This window comes from Podarcis melisellensis, assembly GCF_964234715.1.
Source record: "Podarcis melisellensis genome assembly, chromosome: Z".
NCBI lineage: Eukaryota > Metazoa > Chordata > Lepidosauria > Squamata > Lacertidae > Podarcis > Podarcis melisellensis.
Window position 1 is genome coordinate 20,339,515 of NC_138547.1, and position 23,597 is coordinate 20,363,111.

Here is a 23,597-nt window from a genome sequence, read left to right on the forward strand (position 1 = left end):
TAGCCATTGTGGCTAGTAGCCATCAATAGCCCTCTCCCCCTCCATGAATTTGCCCAATCCTCTTTTAAAGCCATCCAAGTTGGTGGCCATCACTGCCTCCTGTGGCTGCGAGTTCCATAGTTCCAACTCCATGCTGCTTGAAGGAGGACTTTCTTTTACCTCTCCTGGATCCTATACAAAGCACTCCATAATATATCAGAGGGCAAGGTCCCTGTCCCGAGAGAATTCCAGTCTGGGGGGAAAAGATAGGAAAAAGGGAACAGAGGGGACGGGGACCATATAAGGGAGGTAGGGCCAAAGAAGGGTAAGAATATGCAGTCATTTCATGTGCATGTACTTGGGCTTGGTGACAGCAGATTATGGGGACTCCTTGTTCTAAAAGGGATCAGCCGATATTTTGACAATAACCCTGAAATATGCAGCACCCACCCGTGTGGGACAGAGGTCAGCAGGCTGCACCAGTGTCCTGGCAAACCCTGGAGCTGCTTGCTGGCTTGATGGAACGTGATTGTTTTTTGGAATGTCTGCAACTGTTTTTAAAATGCATTTATTGCTGCTGTTGATGTTTTGCTGGACTGTGCTCCCCTTCTGGGAGGAAGGGTGGGGTGATCAACTGAATACATAACAAGGAGAAGAATTAACCAGTGCTCCCTTAACAGGCACGATGGCGCACCAAAGTTAAAAACAAAATTCAGAAAAGGGAGAAGAAAAGATGAGCTCGCCTGATCCGTCCCCACCAATACACTTTGCAAAATTGGCAGATAATAGGAGTGCTCTGGTGGGGAGATAAGGCCTTGCCAAGATCCTCCAAAACCTTTCATATGATGTAAAAAGGTGGGAGGGGGGACCGAAAGTGCACATCCATCTGTGACAAGAGGGCGGCCACTGGTGCTTTTTCAGGCTATGACTCATTCTATTGCTCTGAATCTCCCTGGGTTGCCGACCAATTAGGCTCTCACAGTGGTTTGCCCTCCGGGTGGCAAACTGATCAGTGATTTAGCAGAAGCACTAGTCACTGTTTCTGCATGACGCACACAGTGGCACAAAGTCGCAGTGCTTGTTAACAAGCCATCATGGCACTTTGGACCCATTTACTGAATGGAATCACTTTGCACCTCTGGATCTGCAAAGCCACTGATTCTTGGACAAAGCACACTTAACTGAGAGCTTAACTAATCAGCAAGATGCAAGGGAGAGGCACCTCCCAGTGTTTTCCCAGCCAGGATCCAAAGCGTTGCTGGGATTGACTTAAGGGGATCAAGCCTGATGTTGATTTAGAAAAGGGCAGCTGAAATGATCAATGGGATGAAGCGACTCCCCTATGAATAAAGTTTGCAGCACTTGGGGCTTTTCATTTTAGAGAAGAGGCAAGTAAGAGGTGGCATGATAGAAGTTTGTAGAGAAAAGTTCCCCTCTTCTCATAACGCAAACTCATGGACATCCGAAGAAACTGAATGCTGGAAGATTCAGGACAGCTAAAATAAAGCCCTTCTTCATGGAGCACAGTTAAATTATGTTACTGTCAGGAGCAAGCCAGCAGTAAATCACACCAACCAAGTTGAAGCTAACTCTTTATGAGCAAAAACAGGATTAGCACAGCAACTGTTCTTCAGTAGGTCTTGCCCCCATGAAGCAGAGACTGTGCCTCTGCTCTCTTCATGCCTCTCCTGGTTCTGTGAGACCAGTGGGGAGGGGAGCTTGCTGCAGGAGGAGGAGGATGTAGGGATATCGCGGAGTGGGGCATTGGGGTCCGGAGGGAGCACACTTCCCCACCAGCAGGCAGCCACAATCCGCCTGCACGCATGACTTTGGGGTGCAGGGAAACCCCCCCCCCCCAGACAAGCCACAGCTGTCTGTACATCGTTCCACCCATGTCTGACCTTTTGCGTCTCAGAAGTCAGCAATGTCCTGTCTGTAACATTTTCCTTAGAGACCTTTTGTCTCCTTTCGTCATACACTGTGCAAGGGGAAAATGACGCTGTGGAAACAGGTGCCAAAATAACTTCGTACCACCCCACAATCTCGGGATGGAAGATGTGTAAAGGTTATAGCCCAAAAATGTATTTGCCTGGCTTGCATGTTTGTCTCAATAAAAGGAGGCTCCACAGGAATGGTGGTAGCTCGCTCGCTTCAGACCACCTGTGCGCAGCTCACATGATGATCAACACCTGTCTTGGGCCTTCACTTCAGAGGAGACGCCAATGCCTCTTCAGCAGCCAGACTCATCTGTGCCGCTTGGCTTCCCTCCTCTCCTATTTCTGCCACAGACTCTCCCGGCTCACTAAGCCCCGCTACCTCTTCAGCTAAAGACTCCTCCCAGTCTTCTCGCTCTTCTCCACCTGACCACTCATCATCGTCCCACCACCAATCCCCCAACTCTGAGCCTTCTTCCCTTGGAGGTTCCCCAGCTGCTTCTCTCTCCAATCCTCTCTGCGTTCAACCAGTCTGTAACAGTTACTCACTCCCAAAGGAGCCAGTGATGGCCACCAATTTGGATGGCTATAAAAGAGGGTTATAGAAATCCAGGGAGGAAAAGAGAGGGCTATCAATGGCTACTAACCATGATGACTATGATCTGCCTCCACGGCTGGAAGCAGCAACGCATCTGAATCCCAGCTGCTGGAAATGTCAGGAGGGGAGTGTGCTTTTGTGCCAAAATCCTTTTCCCAGGGGGCATCTGATTGGCCACTGCGAGAACAGGATGCTGGTCTAGATGGGCCAATGGTCTGATCCAGCAGCCTCTTCTTAGGTTCTTATGTTTCAGAGCAGGAATTTCTTGTAGTTAATAGACTAATAGGCTAAACCCATTGGAGATTGTTTTTTCTTTTAAAAAATGATAGAAAACCACTAGCAAGTTAAAACAAAACCACAAAAGATATTTGCAGGTATTTGAGGCCTTGGTGGGCCCCAAGGAGATTTTTAAGGGCACTCCATCAAAGGTATATATGGGAGGCAGCTATAGTCTGTGTGGGGATAATGCTTCCTGATTCAGAGTATTATGGGATGTGTATGCATGCAATTTTTTTTACAGCAAATAGTGTGGGGGTTTTTTACCCTTGTGAAGCGGCAGCTGCGGTTGCTCTTTTTAAAAAATGAACAAGTGAGCTGGGTGCACACACAGAGCTCCAGTGCAGCCCCACATGAAAGGATGGGAAGCAGTTACCAGGATCAGCCCCACTCACCTTCACTGTCTTCCACGGAGCCTCCAAAGAAGACGGGCCTCTCCCGCAGAGGGCGCTTGGAGATGGTGATTGGTTTGTGCCGTCGAGTGGCTACCCGGGGAGGAGGCACTGGGGGTGCAGCACTGTCCTCAGGGGGGCCGGAATATATCTGAGGGGGGAGGCAGGAATAAAGCAGATATTAATATTATGCAGCTTTAAGCAACTGGATGCATAGAAAACTGACTCCTTTTGGAATAAAACATTGCCAGGACCCATGAGCATTGTTCAGAACTTTACTTGAGGAACGTTCTTCAAAACAGAACAGAAAATATATAGTGATACATCCAAATAATTCTATACAGTATCATGAGCATGACCAGCACAGGCTCATGGAAGATTACTTCTTCCAGAAATTGAAACTGTCTCTCTCTCCTATTCCAGCCTGCATTACCCTGTGTACTGCATCTACCACCACCACTTTTGGACATGAACCTGCTGTAGGACTCAGCTGTACTCTATTTAGCAAGCCAGAAGCTCAATGAAGTCCTGCAGCAAAGGTCTCCCTATATCCTTTCCCCTTGTGAGCAGTGGGTTCAAGACACCCAGTGACTATAGCTGGACCCCTGAGCACAGTCATGGGATACTGAGGAAGAAACACAGTGTGGTGTCAGGATTAGACTAGGACCTGGGAGACCGGAGTTTGAATCTCCACTCAGCTGGGAAGCCCACTGGGCCAGTCACTGCCACTGAGGAGAGGGAGAAAGATGCAAGACACCTCGAGCTCCTTGGAGAAACAAGGTAGGATATAAATGTGATGCAATAAAAAATAAAGGAAACAAAACAAAACACAAAACGGAAGGACTAGTAACCTGCATTCTGCTAAAGCTAGCAATAACTAATTCTTAACAACCACCAGTTAATAGGGAGCCTCTTGAAAATGTCTTGGCCAGTCACAGACATGAATCTTCCTTGTCTGCACACACAGTAATTTACAGTCTATTTGATTGTGCCAACAGGAGGCAAAGGATCAACAAAAGTGACCACAGATGCAGCAGGAGGCTGGTGAAAAAATTGCTCAATTCTGCAGTAGTTTAGTTGTAGTTCAGCTTAATTTGGCCTACTCCAATTTTCGCATGTAGTAGCTAATTTACATTTCTCTCCTCCAAGATTCATTTAGCGTGTGTAATGCGCCGTTCATTTCCCTTTTTGAGATTATTCAGCTTGTACCTTCCATAACCCAAAATAGATTCCCTACAGCATTTCTCGAAATGCATTCCTTTTCAGTTCCATAAACTCAACCCCAGTGCCCCCTACCCCATGACAAGCAATATTCTGAATAGAGGTTTGCCCAATCCACTAAGTAAGATAGCAGGCCATTTACACCCCTAGCGTGAGTCTGCCTCCGCCACCTCCTTGCCTCTTAGCATCCCACTAGGCTTTCCCACCACCCACCTTAGTAGCCACTGGTTAGGACCCCCTCAGGCCTTGTTTGGTCACTACCCTCTCATTCATTTGGAGCGAATTAAAAAGTTCACTTTCAATTGCCACCTGTCCTGTTTCCAGAGATGCTTTAGATATACCAAATCATGGGGGGGGGGGGAATTACAGTGAAGCAATTACTCCCAACCCAACCTTGGTTTGCCTTATTTGTTTTAATGTGACTGCCACACTACCACAGGAAGAGGTGCCAAAATAATATAACACCATCCCTTGACACCGCTCCTGCCTCAACCCCATGGAGCACAAAGGTCTGCCAAAGTATTTAGTAGTGACAACAGACCATAAGCATTGGGGCTTTGTTGTAAAGACCAGCATCTGAGCCATAAAGAAACTGGGGGCCCCATTCTATAGCACTAAGGGGACCTCATTTTTTATAGTTTTCCAGGCTGTGATGGGTACACACAAGCTGCTGACATGGAACTAGCTGCTCTGCAGCTTCCATCCAATTTGTCTCTCCCAGCTAACATAAAATACGTTCTATGGCTGGTGGCAGCTGGGCATTATCCCCAGGCGTCTGCTTTCAGAATACCTAGGGAAGGGAATCATTCTGAGAACGTGGTCCAAGTTTCTTGAGATCAGTCTTGCTCAACCTGGTGCCCCCAGGATATTTGGGGCCACAACTTCCAACATCAGGATGGGAGTTGTAGTCCAAAACATCCAAAGAGCATCAGGTTAAGATCTTCTGTCCTTTCCCCCCACAGAATAAAGCAGCTGTTAATCTCTAGTGGACTCTGAAGCCCGTTGGCTGCATGGCAACAGCATTTCTACAGCTTAGGAAACAGGAATAGCCAAATGTTCTCCCGGTCTGGATGCCAAACAAATTTGGGGATTTGTGGCAAACGCCTCCTACAACTCAGGAGAAAATGGCTGAAAAGCAGTTGCAATTAACAGAAATTAAGATAGCAGAGCAGGGCTTTCACAATGTCTTATCCTTGGTTCTTACACACCTAGGGGTCTGCCAGCAAGGCTGTGCATGTTGACTTCAAAATGACCTGCAACATTACAAACACTGTTGTATGAAGTGTTCCCCCCCCCCCGGCATATTTATTTCTCATTTGCACCCCATTCTTCAGCCAAAAAGTCTCCCAGGGTGTTCTAAGTGCAATTTGTTAAAACAAGGATAAACTGTCCCCACAGGCTTAGAATATAAAACAAAAACCACAACTTGCAAGGGAAAAGGGAGGGAAGAGGAAAATAATCCAGTCCTTGAACAGTTGTTTCTAGAATGCCCAGCTAGCACAGCTGAGGGCCAGGAGATGCCAGGCAGAGCTGGTCTCTCAGTAAACCTGACAAGAGCGAGCCTCCTGCTTCCCGTTTCTGCCACTGAGGCAGCCTGAGGGAATGGCTGCCCCCCCCCCCCGGTGCCAGTTGAGGCGAGGAGGCCCGATGAGGCTGGCCTCATGAAGTCAATGGAGGGGAGTACTGCTTAATAGCTCTCTCACACTGCTTTGCCTTTCTGATGAGAAATGCCTCCTACAATGCAATTAGTTACTTCTTTATTATGCCGCATTACCAGAAGATTGGCATCAACGGACAAAAGGTTGGTTCAAATGCAACGACTTAATAAATCATGGCTAGTTCATTGGGCATTCATTCTGCACGCCTCTCCTTCCTTTCCCTCAACAGCACTTTCATCTTGCTCTCTTTCAACCACACTTTCCCGTTACAGCTGAAACGTGGTACCCTGGTTTACTACACAGTGTCAAAGCCTCTGTTACAAGCAGAGAGTGTGCAGTCCCTGCACTTCTGTCCTGATCCTCTGGCTTAACAAATAATAATAGGCTTGACGCTTCAGCCCTGGCCTTCTTTAAGGTACAGTTTCCTGTTGCATCCAAAGCAGGGGATTGTGGGCTTAACACAGCCACAGTTCGAAAACTACCGGCTTAGAGTTTTCAAACTGTTCTGCAAAAGGGAGCACCTCTCTTTTCATTGCATGATCAAGAAAAAGGAACTTTTTGCCGGACTGGAACACTTCCTCACCTTGCTGGAGGCTTATGGGAGCTCATTTGGGATCACCATTCCTCCTACCTCCCCCTCTCCCCCCCCCCAATGAAAAAAAGACTGCAGCTTTGTGACTTTTTAGTTGAGAGAAAAGACAAGAATGAGGAGACAGGACGTTTACAGAATTATGCAGTTCTCAATTCTTGCTTGTACCCGGGGCTGTATATTCTCTGCAGTGATCACACCATATTTCGGAGCACTATAGCTCTCGATTTAAAAGCCACAATCACAAAACTCTCCAAGAAGCTGTTCCTACCCCCAGCTAGGTTCACACTATGTAATGAGGCAGTAAAAAGCACATTAATTTTTTTCATATGCGCAGGTGGTATTGACCTAATCTTTCAAGTTTGCAGAGCAGGGTTTGTGTAATGCCAAGACTTGTTTCCAGGGGGATAAAGTTTTTAATTTAGCTGTAGCACTCAAGTTTAAAGCTGTCAAAGCAGTAATTACAACACACCAACCCAGTGAACAATTCCGCTGTCCTTTGAGACTTCACAATTCACCACATAAATAAGATATCATGCCTGCTTGAAAACTCATTTGAAGTGTTTGCCTATGTGCGTATGGAAACATTTCCACTCCACACCCACCCAACCAACCCATTTTAAGACTCAAACCTAATAAAACATTACAACTTAACCTTATCGCTGCAGAAATTAAAGGCCAGGAAAGAAGACATCTTACTTTTAATTAAAAGACACCATTCCAGAGATTAGAAAAAGGGCTTGTTTTATATGGTTCCACTCACCCCCCCCCCCCCACTGCTGGCCAGAATCTCTTAAGAGAAGTTTTTGGGGAGGAGGTTTGAAATAGTGGTTAAAACTTTGAGGGCTGAGAAATTTATTCATTTATGGTATTTATATCTCACCTTTTAGTCTAAGGAGTTCAAGGTGGCATACATGATTCACCCCCCCCCCAGTTAATTCCTACAATGACCCTGTGAGGTAGGTTAAACTAAGAGGTTGTGCCTGGCCCAAGGTCACACCCTGTGAGCTTCATGTCCGAGTGGGTATTTGAGCCCTGGTCTCTCCCAGGTCCTAGTCTGACACTCTAACCACTACACAGCACAGGGTCAGGTAGACTTTGCATATACTGAATCCAGACTGGGGAAGAAGACTTGGAGTGGCTTCAAAATGCTTTCTAGTTTATGATTCAACACCCGGCATTTTGAAATCAAGGATTTGGAACTCTCTAAATTTTTAAATAAAATTCAAAATGCACCAGAAGTCTCTCCAAACCACAGTTTTGTTTCCATTCTCCTCTATTTGCCTCCAGTCTCCTTTGCTCCAGTTTCTTTCAAGGAGGACTCCCAGCACCAGAAAGGGAAATGGAGCAGCGACCAGCTGTTGGCCTCCTGGCTTGTGAGATATTTCTGGAGAGCTTAAGTGCAGGTCTAAGATATCTGCATGAAGATTCAATTTTAAACAGGGCTTTTAAAAAATGTTTATCCTTTTTTGGCAGGTGGAGGGAGGGAGTTGGATTGTTTAAACTGAATTTTTAATTAAAGGCCACTTTTCCAGGTCAATAAAAAAAGCTGTGGTGCTGGTGGTAATCTCCTGAAGCGTTATAGAGAAGGCTCCATCGGTCAGATATTACACTGCTTTATTGCTTTGCTAATGTGGGGTCAGGTAATGGAATCCCACGAGAACATAAGAAGAGCCAGCTGGATCAGGCGCAATGGCCCATCTAGTCCAACATCCTGTGCTCAGTGCCCCAGTGGGAAACCAGTAAGCAGGATTCGAGCACAAAAGATCGCTCTCCTCCTCCTGCGGTTTACAGCAACTGGAACCCTCTTTATCTCCGATAATCCCCATCCTTAGAATTGCTAGGCAGAACATCCAAGTATGGCCCACCTGGGAAATCTTCCACTGCAGTATTTCACCACCAGATCTCTGCTGTTTACTCAGTTCTCAAATGATGAATATGCATCTTCCACAAACGAGAAATGATGCTTCCTTTAGGAAGCATGAAAATTAAAATTTCTCTACCCAATCGACCACAAACCCTTCCTTCTGGAAAGTTCAGGACTTTCTGTTTGGCTTTTATTTACTTTCTCACACACAAATACACCCACACGCCTTCCACGAAATAAACATTCATTGTGTAACGTGAAGCACATTAAAAGCTCTATTTAGCTGGTTTCTTCCTATGCATAATTGTTTAGAAAGTATATGGCAGCAGAACAGACTTAAATTGCCACTCTTCCCCTCCCACCACCACCATGGGTATGTAGCGCAATCTCCATGCCTGTCTACTCAGAAGCAAGTCAGGTGAAATCCACAGGGCAGGGCTGCAGCCTTAATCATCCTTGATGAAAAGCAACCTAGCCCTTGTAAAATCCCTTTGCAAGGGATAAGCACTTCAATCCTAACTCAAGTGAGGCTCTTTGCTGGGGGGGGGGCAGGGAAAAGTAAGAAACCAGTGTACTGTTGGCTCTGCCATACCTTGTGGAAATGCTCAATGAGGATCTCCACCACAATGTTCTGAAACTTGATGTTCATCATCGCAGCGACGGTGTCCTCCTGGGCTCGCATGAGTGTGGGGCCAAATATGACCCCCATGTTAGATGGAGACATCAGGTTCTCCCGGCTGTGTTCACACACGCTGTCAGGAGAGGAAAAAGAAAGCAAGAAAATTAGGGTGGAAATCAGAGGAGCATCTGATCGGGGATTCTGGAGCCGAAATTCCATGAACCGCAAGTTGAACGTGCTTCGGGTTGAGCACGTTCGAGTTGTGCTCCGCGGCAACCCAGAAGTAATGGAGCGCATTACTTCCGGGTTTTGCCGCTCACGCATGTGCAGATGCTCAAAATGACGTCACGCACATGCGCGGAAGAGGCGAAACGCGACCCGCGCACAGGCAGATGCGCCGACGTGTCTTACATTCCATTCGGGATGCAAACGGGGCTCCAGAACGGATCCTGTTCGCATCCCGAGGTACCACTGTACAGCTGTTCGTGGACAGGGAGAGCCTGTCCACTATATGTCGTGCATTAGTAACCTCAAAGCTGGACTGCTGCAATGTGCTCTATGTGGGGCTGCCCTTGGGCCTGGTTCGGAAGATGCAACTGGAGCAGGGTACTGCAGCCAGATCAGTGGCATGGCTAGGGCTTTTGCCACCTGGGGCGGATACTGAGTTTGCCGTCCCTCATCTGGGAACCCTGCTGGCTTGCCACAGCCCTCCCCTCCGCTACAAGTGTATTTCCCTTCTGTCCCCGTCCCCCGCTAATGAAGGGGCAGGAAGGAACTTGACTCCCCGACTCCACCTCTTTGCTTTACTTGTATTGCCACACCAGGCTGGAATAGGAGAGCTCAAGTACTTTTAAAATAAACATTATGAATAGCAGCAGCATCTGACATGCTGACTTGTAGTGCAGGGGGCAGGATCTCATACAACTCACTGAATACAAGAAGATCTGTGCTATCGTACTGTACATTTTAGAAAACTATGACAAACCCATAAAAACACACTAATAATTCCCCTTCTTAGCAGCATCCCCAGGCCTTGGAGAATTTCAGCCAGGGCTGAGACTCCTTGAGGGGATTGCTGGAGACGGAAGTATAAACACTCATAGCTTCAAGTTCCAGAACACTTGCTGTGCACACGAAGGCAGACTCCCTTAGAGCAAACTCAGACTTCTACAAATCCACCAGAATAATCATGGCAACAGGTACCCCCTACCCATGCTATGGTTGTGGTTATTATTACTTATATATTACTTTTCCATCTGCCTTCTCTCTGGGGCAAAGGTTGCCACCATAATCTACCAAACCCTTGGCACGTGTTTAGAGAGGAGAGGCAGAACCACCACACTGGGGGTCTGGGAGAAAGACTGTGACCTCCTCCTGCCCTCTTCCCGTCCCCCCCACCCCCAAATGTGATGGGCTGCTCCACCGCCTCCTCAGATCCCCAGAACAGCATTAAGACCGTAATGAACTAAATAGCAGACAACACAAGAGGTCACAGGCTGCTCAGGGACGACTTCCTCAGGGAGAGCCTTTCTGCCTCCTCACTCTCCCTTCCCGCCAGCCTACATGGCACCACCCCCACCCCCCGTTCCCTTTAACCAAGCAATAAAACAACCACGGAGCCCTCCTCATGCTTGAAATCTTAGCTGCTCCCTGATTTCCTCCTCCATTCAGCCAGTGGGGACCCCATCACCCTGCCTTCCCCGCCACCCAGTTTGTTATGCCCTCTGCACCCCACTTCCCCCACCAGTGAGCCAGACTGTTTATGGGAGCTTCTGGCCGAAGATGTGCTGGCTGCCCAACTACTACTGAGCCAGGCTCAAAATCCTTGCATTAATTCACAAGCCCTGAATGACCTTGGGGACCTTGCCTGAGTACTTACAACTCAAAAGCTGAGATAACCTGCAAGAATGTTGCTGGTCATTCCCTGGGTTGGCAAGGTTCATTTGACCACAAAAGGAAACCAAGCCTTTATTGTAAGCTGCCCAGTCCTGTCAACTCTCTGCCGCTGGAGATTCAGCAGGCTCCTTTGCGCTAACTTTTAAAACATCCGCTGAAACCTTTTCTGTTCTGCAGGCAATTAAGAGGACAATAGCCCACAATGGGCTATTGATGCCTGTTTTTAATTTATTTTTGCTTTAACCTTGTTTTTATTCTTTCGTGACGTTTTTTGTTTGGTCTTTATCTTTTTAATGCTCTAAACTATTTTGTGATTTAGTGGTATATAGCTATTCAAGTAAACAAGCAAGAAGGCAGGCAGGCAAGCAAGCAAGCAAGCAAGCAAACAACCCCACCCCTATGGTGAATCATCATGGGATTCTTCTGCATTATTATTCATTAACAGAAATATATTAAAGCAGTTTACAGTAATAAAAACATAAAGGCATACAGTAAAAGCATTAAAAAAGTTAAAAACAAACACCAGTAAACCATTGCGGAAGGATGTCCTCTTAATTGCCTGTAAACACCTGGCAGAATATAACTTTTCAGCAGGCTTTTAAAAGTTGGCACAGAAGGTGCCCACTGAATCTCTAGTCACAGTGTTCCACTGCACTGGCCTAGTGATGCCCATTGTTATCAAATGAGCCTCTCCAGCTCATTTTGTGTGATGGGGTAAAACGTAAGAAGAGCCTGCTGGATTAGGCCAATGGCCCACCCAATCTAGCATCCTGTTCCCACATTGGGAACATCCAACCTGATGTCCCAATGGGAAGCCTGCAAGCTGGACATGAGCACAGCAGCACTCTGCCCACCAGCAATTCCCAGTAATTGGTATTCAGAGGCATACTGGCTCTGATGGTGGAGGCAGAACATAATCTTGCAAACTCTAAAAATGAAACTTGCAGACATTTCAGGTGCACCTTCAGAAAGTTGGCAAAAAAAGTAGATTTGACATCCTTCAGATGTATACGTGGGTGTCTACTGCTGTGCTCCCACCTGTTATTAATTCTCTTTTCTTTACACAAGCACTTTTGCTTGAGCAGTTTTGATACTTTTGTGTAATGTTGGAAATTTTGATTGCTTCTTTAAAGTTCAAGCCAATGCTTTAAGCAAATGTTAATGGGTTTGGTCATAAACCAGCTTGAGGCTGTGGTTTAATAAATTTGCAAAAAGCAAAGGGAGAGGCAAAAAAATAATAATGCCAGCAATGTCAAACCCATGTGGGGTACATGTCTCAGGTAAATCACAATTCAGTGTCTCCCAAACTCATTTGAGGGCCCTGGGACCATGTGTTCCAGAAACTCACCCCCAGTGCACCCTACCCTATGAAAAGCATCACAGCAGAATTGCCTGCCCAATAAAATTCAAAACATTAGGGATTAATTGCTAAACCCAATTAAAATGATTTCGCTTAATTAATTCAACAAAACTGATAGACTTGATCCACTGATGCCAGGTTTTCGAAGTACACCTGCAGTGCCCGCCCCTGCCACCTCCTTGTGTCTTAGAGCTCCCCTAGGTAATCCCCCCAACCCACAAGGCAGATCCCTCCACTATGAGATCCACCCCCATAGTTGAACATGCCTCTTTTGCACCAAAAAGGGGGACAAGGAGACACACTGAGAGAACCCACCGTGCACAGGGGAGCACGTGCTCCCCATGAGGCAGGTGGCGAGCAGGAGACCCGGAGGGGCAGTGACTGAGCTGCGAGGGACCCCGGCGGTGGTGCTGCCTGCTGCCTGGGCGCAACGCCTCCTGACTGCATCATTTCTCGCTCCACCTTGGACCCCCGCAGCACTCCGCTCGCCGCCTGCCTCATGGGGAGCGCTCTCTCCCCTGCATGCTCTTAGCATGTCTCCTTGCCCCCCTTTTCAGCGCCATGAGTTGGCTGCATCTTTAGTGCTCACCACGTGCAATAGCTTGTTGCTGGTAGTGGTGGCAAGCCAGAAGCCAGAGAGCCAGTAGCAGCAGGGCAGGCCAGATTTAGGACCCTGGCGGGCCTGATCCAGCCCGGGAGCCTGAGCTAAGTGCATCATCTTTCCACCTGGCGCTCTTGAACCTGTTTGCAGAAACAGAATGGGACTTGAAAATAGCAGCCCAGGGCTCTATTGCCCAATGCTGAAAGTCCTTCTGTCTTAGTCATTTGCTGGTACTCTGGGGTTTGGCAAATTGCCCTCCTTGAAACATATCTCGTAAACTTAAAATAACTAAAGGGCAGAGCTTGAAAGACAGGCTTTTTTGGCTCTATGGAAGTATATGCAAATTCCTGGTTGTTCTAAGGCTTTGTAGAACCATAATAATAATAATAATAATAATAATAATAATAATAATAATAATAATAATAATAATAATAATTTATACCCCATCCATCTGGCTGGGTTTCCCTAGCCACTCTGGGTGTCTTCCAACACAATATTAAAATACAATAGTCTATTAAACATTAAAAGCTTCCCTAAACAGGGCTGCCTTCAGATGTCTTCTAAAAGTCTGGTAGTTTTTCTCTTTGACCTCTGGTGGGAGGGTGTTCCACAGGGTGGGTGCCACTACTGAGAAGGCCCTCTGCCTGGTTCCCTATAACTTGGCTTCTCACAGCGAGTCAACCGCCAGAAGGCTCTCAGCGTAGACCTCAGTGTCCGGGCAGAACAATGGGGGTGGAGACACTCCTTCAGGTATATATACAGGACCGAGGCAGTTTAGGGCTTTAAAGGGCAGCACCAACACTTTGAACTGTGCTCAGAAACGTACTGGGGGCCAATGTAGGTCTTTCAAGACCGTGTTATTAATTAAACCAAATAGTATTCATTGAGTTTTGAATAAATGTGCAATCAATTGTTACCCTTCTTCCTCTTCTTATTTGCATTATTATCTTCTCTAGTGGGTCGTGCAAATCACTATTTTTAATTATGCTTTTTATAGGGTGGGGGGCATTTGGCGTGAGTTTATGGAACCAAGGGGGCCTGAAATGTTTGGGAACCACTGCTTTATTATCTTTATTTTTCATTCTTTGTTTTCTTTCTTTTTGCCATGTCTGTAAGTCCTAACAAAACCAATAAAATATGGAAGGAGGAGGATTTCAACAAATCTTTGGGGCCAATGGAGCCTGCAACGAAATCTATGCCAGAAGACTGAAACCAGAAAGAGGAAAAGGCTGGAGATTATAATCTACATCACACCCAGCAATTGCACAATTTCAAATTGCCAAAACCAGACATATTTTCCTCTGACAAGCACTTAAGAGTGGTGCTTTGTTGGAGAAGAAGAAGAAAAAAATCACATTTCTAAAACTGATTTTCCTGAGGTCTGGAAACAATCAAACCCTTTTGCTCTGAAAGCCAAGGCTTGTTCTCAAACATCCTCCTTGCCGTATCAGAATTGCAACAGCCTCCCACTTCTAGATTATTATTATTTACTAAACTTATTGGTTTTTTATTTTATATAAGTAACTCAAAGTGGCTTACAACAATAAATACTGCATTCATGAAAAACAAAATCTAAAACATCTTCACATTTTTAAAAACTGGATTGAAACGCAAACACACCTGCACAAAAGGGCCACAGATAATTAAAAGCCAGAGGCCTGACAAAAGTCTGCTGCCACCGGCAATCTTCCTGGGGAGAGAATACCACAAGTGGGGTGCCACCACTGAAAAGGCCCCATTCTCGTGTTACCACCCTCCAGAACCCTTGCAGAGGAGGAACATGAAGGAGGGCCTCAGGTGATGACTGCAGGGTTTGGGTCAGTTCATATGGAGAGAGGCAGCCCTTGGGGTATTTGGGTCCTGAGCCGTTTAAGACTTTATAGGTCACACCCAGCACTCTGAACTGGAAATTAATTGGTAACCAGGGCTGTCGGGGCAAGCTGGCGTTATGTACCCATCATGGGCAACCCCGAAGAAGAGAGGATGTGTTAGGCCATCACCAATAGCCAAGACTCTGTTGGGTCTATAGTTCAATCCACACTGCACCACACAGACATACCATGAAGGCAAAATCCTGACAAGCAACCCTTCTGTGGAAGGCAACTCTGACAGAAGTCACATGTCAACTGTGTATGGAGCCTAATGCTGGCAGTGGGTGTGTCCAGAGACAAACAACAACAACAACAACCACTGTGTCCAACCCCTTCCTTCTCTCTCCCCACCCCCTTGTATAGATCACTCATGCTGGAGTCCTGATCACTTGCAGGGAGCTTCTGGAATCAGGCCCAGGGCACAGTTGAGCAGAAGTCCGCCAGCTGCCAACCCCCCCTGCTTTGCAGTAGAAATCTTGCATAGAAACAGCAACTTACTGGACCAGGTGCCTGATGATCATTTCTAGCATCTCTCGGTTTTTGTCAGGGAGTTTATAGACAAGGGAATGGATCGCTCCCAGCCTATAATCCAGGTTGTCAGACTCTAGGAAGGAAAAAATAATCAGATTTTCAGTTTGAGGTAAATACACAGAGGCTTCGCTTCTAGTGCAAACAGCAGCTGCTGTGTGTGTGTTTAAACAGGACACGTCAATTGAGGGAGTTACACTGTCTCTCCTCACTTCCAGATTGTGATTCAGGCTCCCCCAGGGTTGCTGCTTTCAAAACAAAAAGCGTGCGAACTAACTCAATCTTTTAGTGTGGCAGCATCTACTGACATCAGGCAGGCGCCACCTGTTAAAACATTTTTATTTTGGCAACACTACCTAGATGTTTACAAAGCTGGGGTGAGTTCTAATCTGTTTTTCGTCTTTTCACATTTTGGGAAGTCTTAAAATTATTGTTGTTGAATTTATTATTATTATTTTACTTATTGGTAATTTTACTATTTTATCTTTTTTGTAAACTGCTTTGAGGTGCATTTAGGGGGGAGGAACCCAAGTAGTGTACAAATTGTATTAAATAATAAAAAATATTAACTGCAACGAGCAACAGGTGCTCTTGGCTGCGATGAAAATCAGTGTCACAATACTGATTTTGCTAAAATCTTGCTGAGGGCAGGGAGGATTTTGTGCAGAAATAAGTGGAACTCAAAACACAGGCAGTTTCTTATTTAGACACAGCTCATAGCATTTGAAAAAGAACTGGGAAGAACAGAGAAGTCAGAGGCTGCTAAAAGAGGGAATTGTTGATGGCCCAGGTAAATTTTCAATATAGTTTCCCCTCCTTGTTTGTTTAGCCTGGAAGAGACTGAGGGGTGAGATGAGAACCATCTTCAAATATCTGAAGGGCTGTCCCATGGAAGATGGAGCAAGCTTGTCTTCTGCTGCTCCGGAAGGCTGGATTCAAACCAATGGTTTGAAATGGAAATTTTGACTAAACATTAGGAAGAACCTTCTGAGTGTAAGAGCCATTTCAACGGTGGAACTGTCTCCCTTGGAAGGTGGTGGACTCTCCTTCCTTGGATGTTTTTAAGCAGAGGATGGGTGGCCACCTGTCAGAGTTTCTTTAGCTATGATTCCAGCACCTCCAGGGGCTGGACTGGATGAGTGTTGTGATTCCTTTCCAAAGGAATCTTTGCATGCATTTTCCCATGCAGCTCTGAGTCTCCAGATACACACCATGCTCTCCAGCTGTTTTGGACTACAACTCCCATCAGCCACAGCTAGCACAGCCACATAACGCTGGGTTGATGGGCGTTGTAGTCTAAAACTGGTGGAGGTTAGAGGGATTGACTGATTGACTGAAACTGTCCTCTCCCAGGGTCCTGGCTCTGTCCCAAAGCACCTTCGCAGCCAAGGTGCAGAGGTTGTAGCCTCCCTGCTGAGTGATAACAGGCCTCCAAGATGCCTCTGCGATTGGCCACTGTTGAGCCAAGGAGAATCTTCTGACAGTAGGAGCTGTTTTGACAGTGGAACAGACTCCTGTGAGAGGTAGTGGAGGTTTTTAAGCTGTCATGTATGATCTAGCTGAGATTATTGCATTGCAGAAGGTTGGACTAGATGGCTCTTTGAGTCCCTTCCAACTCTATGATTCCATGCTATTTTGTCTGTATGGCAGCATGGGGCTCACATTATATGTCAACTGGGGGGTGCAACTGGGGGGGTGCAGATTTTCCTTGGCTAGACATCTCTCTGTCCTTCAATCAAGCCCAGAGCTCCAGGCCATTGATCTCCACTTGCCCCAGCTCAGCACAGAATGCAACCTTTCACCACCTGTGGCAACTCTGTGCTGCTTTACACCTCTGCTCCAGATCAGCTGGGCTCTTGTGAGCCCAATGATAGAGACTGACCCTGAGATACTACAGTGCGAAGCTTAATTTTTGCAAATTTCTTCAGTGAGGGGTTTTTTAAAATATGTTCTTGAGTGTGAGGGATTACAACCTGCTATTAATTGGATAACATTTAGCTTGTTAAGTCTACGTTTAATGAAGAAGCACATAAATGGCTTTCAGAAAACCAAGGAATTTTAATTTTACCTTCTGCAAATGTCAGGTGATGATAATTAATTAATTAATTAACAAATATTAATATTACTTTGCAAGTACTTGGCAATCATTTTTAATGATCGCTATGTGATTTTACACACATTTTACTGACCAAGCAAAGATAAATTGTATTAATTCAACCCGTGGGATAGGATGTGAGAGGGTAAGTTGTGAAGGCTCTCTTGCACTTGCTTAAGGAAGCCTGTGCTTCAAGCTAGCTTGCAAACCCGCGAAACCATTCACAGAGAAACAGGGAGAGGAGGTTGGATGCCGAAAACGGGAAGCACCAGGGAGCTCATTACAGCCAGCAGGAGTTCAATCAAGATGACCAGATTCTTGAATTATCCACTCATTTAATTAAATTGTTGTCCGGGCTTAGTAATACAATACTGTGCAAATTTGGACTGTCGACCTAATTGAAAGGTTTCAGAGTTAATTAACCGTGCTGCTTTGATTGTCCATGGAGCAATCAATTAAAAGGGGGGGGGGGACATTGGCCATGACGTCCTCAAGTGAGATTTGCTGTTCTTGCCCTAGCTCAGTGGTTCTCAAAGTGGGTAGTCCTGCAAGGGGGCAGCAGGGGAAGCACCGGAGGTCTATTGACTATTAGACTTTGAAAAGCAGGTAACACAGGATCAAGTCCATCAATTTTGGTGAATTAAACTCAATAGTTTTAATCCGATTTTGGATACACGTGCAATGAAATGTTACTGTTTCGAATTTTATTAGATTATTATCTTCCTTAGTAGGCATACACAATACAAAAAAGAAATTTGGGGGGGCAGTTGGGAGGAGGAAATATCCATTTTGGGAGGTAAGTAGTAGGATCTGCCTTGGTTTGTATGAGAGGAGAGGAGGCACATGTCCCTGTTTTCTATGTGCTATCACTTCCTTTACAGAACATGGGAAAGTGGTTCTTCCGAACTTTCTTTATGTACGCTACAGCAGCAGCAAGAATACTCATCGCAAAGCATTGGAAGACACAAGACCTACCCACCCTGGAAGAATGGCAGATGCAAGTAATGGACTACATGGAAATGGCGGAAATGACTGGCAGAATCTGAGACCAGGGAGAAGAGTTGGTGGAAGAAGATTGGAGGAAATTTAAAATCTACTTACAGAAATATTGTAAAATTTTTGAATGTTGATGACATTGAAATGAAATGAAGGGGTTCTAGTAATAAGATAAAATGTAAGATTGGATGGATATTAGAGGAAAACTTGAAGCTATAATATGTGAGGAAAAATAATTAAGGATAAACTAACAGGATATGAATTTGCTGAACCAATTTTTAAATGGAATACAGAAAAGGGAGGCGTGAGAAAGTCAGGAAAATAAGTTAATCAAAGATGAGAAATTAAAAAAGAGGGATTTTTGTTTTTTGTGTTAAATGTTTGTATTTTTGTACTTTTGTATCTTTGTATTTTTGTGTTTTTGTATTCTTCTTGTGTTTTTTCTATTTGTTGTTCTATAATTTCTTTATTGTTAAAACTTAATAAAATATTATTCAAAAAAAAAAAGGGAAAGTGGTTCTTCCAAGGCGCTTAGCACAGATCTAACATTCCAGAGAATAGAACCTTGTCCTCATCAGGCAAATGAGCTCACACCCTTCAGAAAACTACTCTTAATAGCAGCTCACCACCCCCTGCTCCCAGGCACTTACTGGCAGCTAAGATCAATTCTTTGTGAAGCTTATACGTCATGACAGGTTCAGAGAGATTCCTGGGGGGGGGGGGAGAAAGAGAGAGTTCAATGCATAAGTTCCATAGGAATCAGGGAGGCACAGCTGTGCTCTACTCAATCTGGAACAATTTGTATGTTGTTGTTGTTGTTTTAAAAAATCTCAATAAATTCCATCAAGACCACTCTATGTCCAAGGCCCTGGTGATATGAGTTGAAGTTTCCTTGTTTCATGGACAGGGACACAGCTCAGTGGAAGAGCTCCTGTTCTGCATGCAGAAGGACCTCGGTCAATTCCTCAGCTTCAGGTGAGCATAGCTGGGAAAGATTTCCACAGACACCTTGAGTGGAGAGAATTGGGCAAATGGAGCAGCCGTCTAAGGCAGTGCTCACAGGATAAGACAAGTTCAGTGAAACACAGGAAAGCTGTTTTTAACCAGCTCCATGCCCTCTGTCCACCCACTCTGTGCAGATTAGCTAGATAAAGGTCAGATATTTAGAACGCAGAAACTGAGAAAGAAGAACCTACCTGAGGTAGAACTTCAATGAGCTTGTAATTGTCTTGATGTCCCAGTCACTATTTTGGAAGTCCACATCCCCTGGGCACTTCGGGTCTGGAGAGAGGAAAAGAGAAGAGGCAAAAAATATATAAAAGGTTTAGAAAACAGACCAGGAAACCACCGTTTGTAACTTCTTGTTCTGTGAAGGGGAGCAATTAAAACATTTCAGGCTCAACAGTCTGAGAAAACCACAGTGTTACACCACCTTCCCCTGGTGTTCCACTTGGAATTTGCTCTCCTTGTTATTTTCATTTTATTGTTCCCAATGACAAATGAATTCCTTTTTGGTATTGAAAGAAGGCCAAGGGGGAAGCACAGAGAATATCCAGAACACGGTCCCCATCCAAGCGACCACAACATTTTTGTGGAAGTGCAAAAGACAGTATTTAATGGAGAAAGTGGCACCCCCAAAATTTCCACTGGGGATGGGGGGGGGAAGAATGGCTCAAAAGTGTGAGCAGCAGAGCTACCTGGGTCTCTCCAAAGGACAGGTGCATCTCTCCACTACCACCACCCTGGGTTATTTATTTATTTATTTACTTACTTATTTATAAAAAATATTTAGATCCCACCGTATTACAATAATATATCAGGGCAATTTACAACAGTAAAAATAAGATAAAAAGATACAAGGGAAGCATAAGAAATTAAAAGGAAAGAAGTTAAAAACAAATGCTGGTAACCCAATGTGAAAGAATGTATTCTTCATTGCCTTCATTGCTATTGGCTTCAGTCTCTCCTGCAAGGCAAGGGAAGAGTTTTCTTGATTGTTGGTCCAAAGGCTTTGTTCAAGCCTTCATATATTTGGTGAGTGCTGCCGCTGTCAGCAGTGAGTTGAACACTCCAAGGCAGCTTTAGTCGTTGGCACATTGTCTGGCAACTCACTGGGTATCACTTTCTCAGTGTAGAAAGCATCTTTCAACAGGGTAGCTCACAAAAGACTTTTGCAGCAATAACAAGGCTCCGTGTCTTTTATGCCGGCCTCAAACCAGTCGTGGATCTGTTGTTCTCTTTGATTGCCTATGTCGTAGGTTGCCTCTTTGATGCAGCTCCACCTTGCTTTGATGCTGTCAGCTCAGTAGAGCTTGTTCAATGGAATCAGAGAAACATTCACAAAGTTCAGGTATGACTGTTCTGACAGTGTTGATTTGAGGCCACACTTTCTGCTTGTATCTTATGCCAATCAGGTTGAGCTTATAACTCATAACTGCTGCCTCCTCTATTGCTTTTGCTGCGTTTGCAGCACCAAAGTCACCTCTCTGGGGTGCAAGCCTGTGCAGTGTGTATGGAGGTCCTGGGCTGCCCAGACAACAAGACCCCCTGATGTGGTCCAAAGGAAAGGAAAGCAATACATTTGGCACCAGGAGTTTCTGGAAGGAGGTATACAAGACACCATTCAGTCACCTAAAGAGACTCCACTCTGGATACTGCACACAGCTGGTGGAATAGAAGTTTTCAGCAGGTGGTTAAAAAGTTGAAGCACAAAGTACCTGCTGAATCTCCAGTGGCAGAGGGTTCCACAGGACTGGGCCCATGACACTAAAGGCTTGGCTTCTCACTGTCACCAAATGAGCCTCGCCAACTTGGCGAACAACCAATGATGTTCTTCCAGATGATCTCAGTGATCAAGTTGGGATACTATAAGGTTCAGGTGAAGTTTACCCTGGACCTAGGTTGTTCAGGGCTTTGTAAATCAATGCAACCTGGCTCGGTAGTAGATGGGCAGTGCAGTGCGACTGTTTTAACAATGGTGTCGCATGCCCTCAGCCAGAAGCTCCCATCAGCAATCTGGTTGCAGTGCTCTGCACCAGCTGGAGCTTCTGAAACAGGCCCAAGGGCAGTCCTACACAAAGCGCATTGCAGTAATCCAGTCTGGGGGTTCCCAGTGGCCACACTAGAATTTGCACCTAGAATTTCTAATCCATTGCAGCTCTATGTTTTGTTAGTGTCAAGTGGGATTGATGGTGCCAGAAGCAGCAGCAGTAGCAAACTGGACAACCAAACCAAAGCACATTTAACAAACCCCAGCAGGGTCTCTTGATAGAAAGCACACGGAGCTATTTGCCCAGAGGAAAGGCAGGAGGACTATTAACAGCCATCAAACACACTTTGTCCCATGTAATTAATCATCGGAGAGTGTGACCCTGCCTTGTACAACTCAAGACTCTGCAGGAATCCAATATAACAACAGCAAGGGAGAGCACAGCCAAGTGTTTTGAAACAAAAAAAAAAGGGCAGCCAAGGAAGTAGGGCTCTTACAGGAATCAGAAGGCACTTTGCTGATTGGCAATAAAAAGGACCTGCTCAGAAAGTGACGGGGAGCCGGGAGATTTATTTCTTAGAAAGTGTTGATATTAACACCATCATAGCAGCCAGCTGGCCCTGACTCCAAACAACCACCTGGCTTCCACAATGATGTAATGGGAAAGAGTTGGCAGACCAAGTCCCCTCCAGCCTTCATGCAAAGCCACCCACTAAGATCTTGAAAGAGTGGTGCCATGATTTACTTTTTCTAAGCCCAAGCCCTCCTCACAGTGTAAGAGCCTGCTGGATCAGGCCAACAACCCATCCAGGTTAGGTTCCTGTGCTCACTGTGGCCAAATGGTCCCTATTGACCCAAGAATCCAGATAGACTGCCTCTGGGTCTGGAGGTTCCATAAGAGCATCAGAAGAGCCCAGCTACTGGACCAGGCCAGTGGCCTATCTAGTTTAGCCTCCTGTTCTCACAGTGACCAATGTTTCCACCAATGGTTTCCACCAATTAATATTCAGACACTTTACTCAGTCTGGCTTTGGAGAAAGAGCATTGCCTCCTTTTCCTCTATGAATTGGTCAAATCCTCTTTTGAAGCCGTCCAAGTTTGTAGCCATCACTGCTCCAAGTGGGAGCGAGTTCCACTGTTTACCTATGTGCTACATCAAGAAGTACATAATTGTATCTGACCTGAACTGGATGTCAAATTGGGCAATGATATCCAGGAAAGGTGTCCGAACACACAAAGACCTGGCAGACAGACGAGGCACTTTCCAAAATCTCTAGCAGATTATTTGCTGGGCGTGTAAATCAAAATAACCTGCATCAATCTCTGTAAATGTATCACCTCTGCTTCTTAACCTCTGTTGTTTTCCTGCTGTTGATTCTACCATTATTACAGTTGTGATATGTGCAGCTTCATTATATTAATTCCCAGTCTAACGTACATTTATCTATTGTTATGTATGAAATATTCACATTTCCAAAAACTCCCTCTTCCTGCTGTCCTGCCCCTAGTTGTTGGCATCTGTCTGTCTCAGGAGACCATGCAGGAATGCGCCTTTGGGGGTGAAGTCAAACTGCTGGAAGGTTGCAGCGCCTGCTGTGGCTCTAGAGACTGATACGGGAGAGACATGTTTCGTTGCAGCTGGGGCAGATGAAAGCGTCCAGCTGTGCTGCTGCAGATGCAACATGGCGTTTTTCTCTGTGAGCTTCTCCCAGTGGTCATTCCTCCTCTGGTCACTGCTGTAGTTATACAACCTGACAGTCTGTCTCCAGGCACTGCGGTTGTCTGCAAGGGACTCCCACACAGCAGGGTTGATGTTGCCCCCCTTCATTTGCCCACCTTTGTAATGCAGAGTTGGTCTGCCTATGGGCCTGGTTCTTGAAGCTCCCCATGGAGCACGTCCTTGGGGTCCTGCCATCTTCCATTCTGTGGACATAACCAAGCCAGCACAGATATTGCTGAGACAGTGTGAACCTGCTGGGAATGTGGGTTTGTTTGAGACTCTATCCTGCCATGTGATGCGCAAAATCTTCCTGACGTAGCACATGTGGAAGGTGTTGAAGCATCGCGCTTGTAGGTTGTAAGTTGCCCACGATTCACTTCCATAAAGCAGCGTGCTCAACACGCAAGC

The 23,597-nt window shown here is 45.7% G+C and overlaps 1 protein-coding gene across 2 annotated transcripts in view; it reads right to left on the minus strand.

The window, feature by feature from the left end:
- OPHN1 (oligophrenin 1) overlaps positions 1 to 23,597 on the minus strand; it is a 120,331-nt gene that overhangs the window by 20,257 nt on the left and 76,477 nt on the right. For both annotated transcript variants that reach the window (XM_081897802.1, XM_081897803.1), the window contains 5 exons: positions 19,677 to 19,761; positions 19,131 to 19,189; positions 15,360 to 15,465; positions 9,107 to 9,266; positions 3,183 to 3,330 (listed from right to left, as the gene is read on the minus strand). In XM_081897802.1, coding sequence (XP_081753928.1) covers positions 3,183 to 3,330; positions 9,107 to 9,266; positions 15,360 to 15,465; positions 19,131 to 19,189; positions 19,677 to 19,761 — 558 coding nt within the window. The remainder of the gene's footprint in view (positions 1 to 3,182; positions 3,331 to 9,106; positions 9,267 to 15,359; positions 15,466 to 19,130; positions 19,190 to 19,676; positions 19,762 to 23,597) is intronic.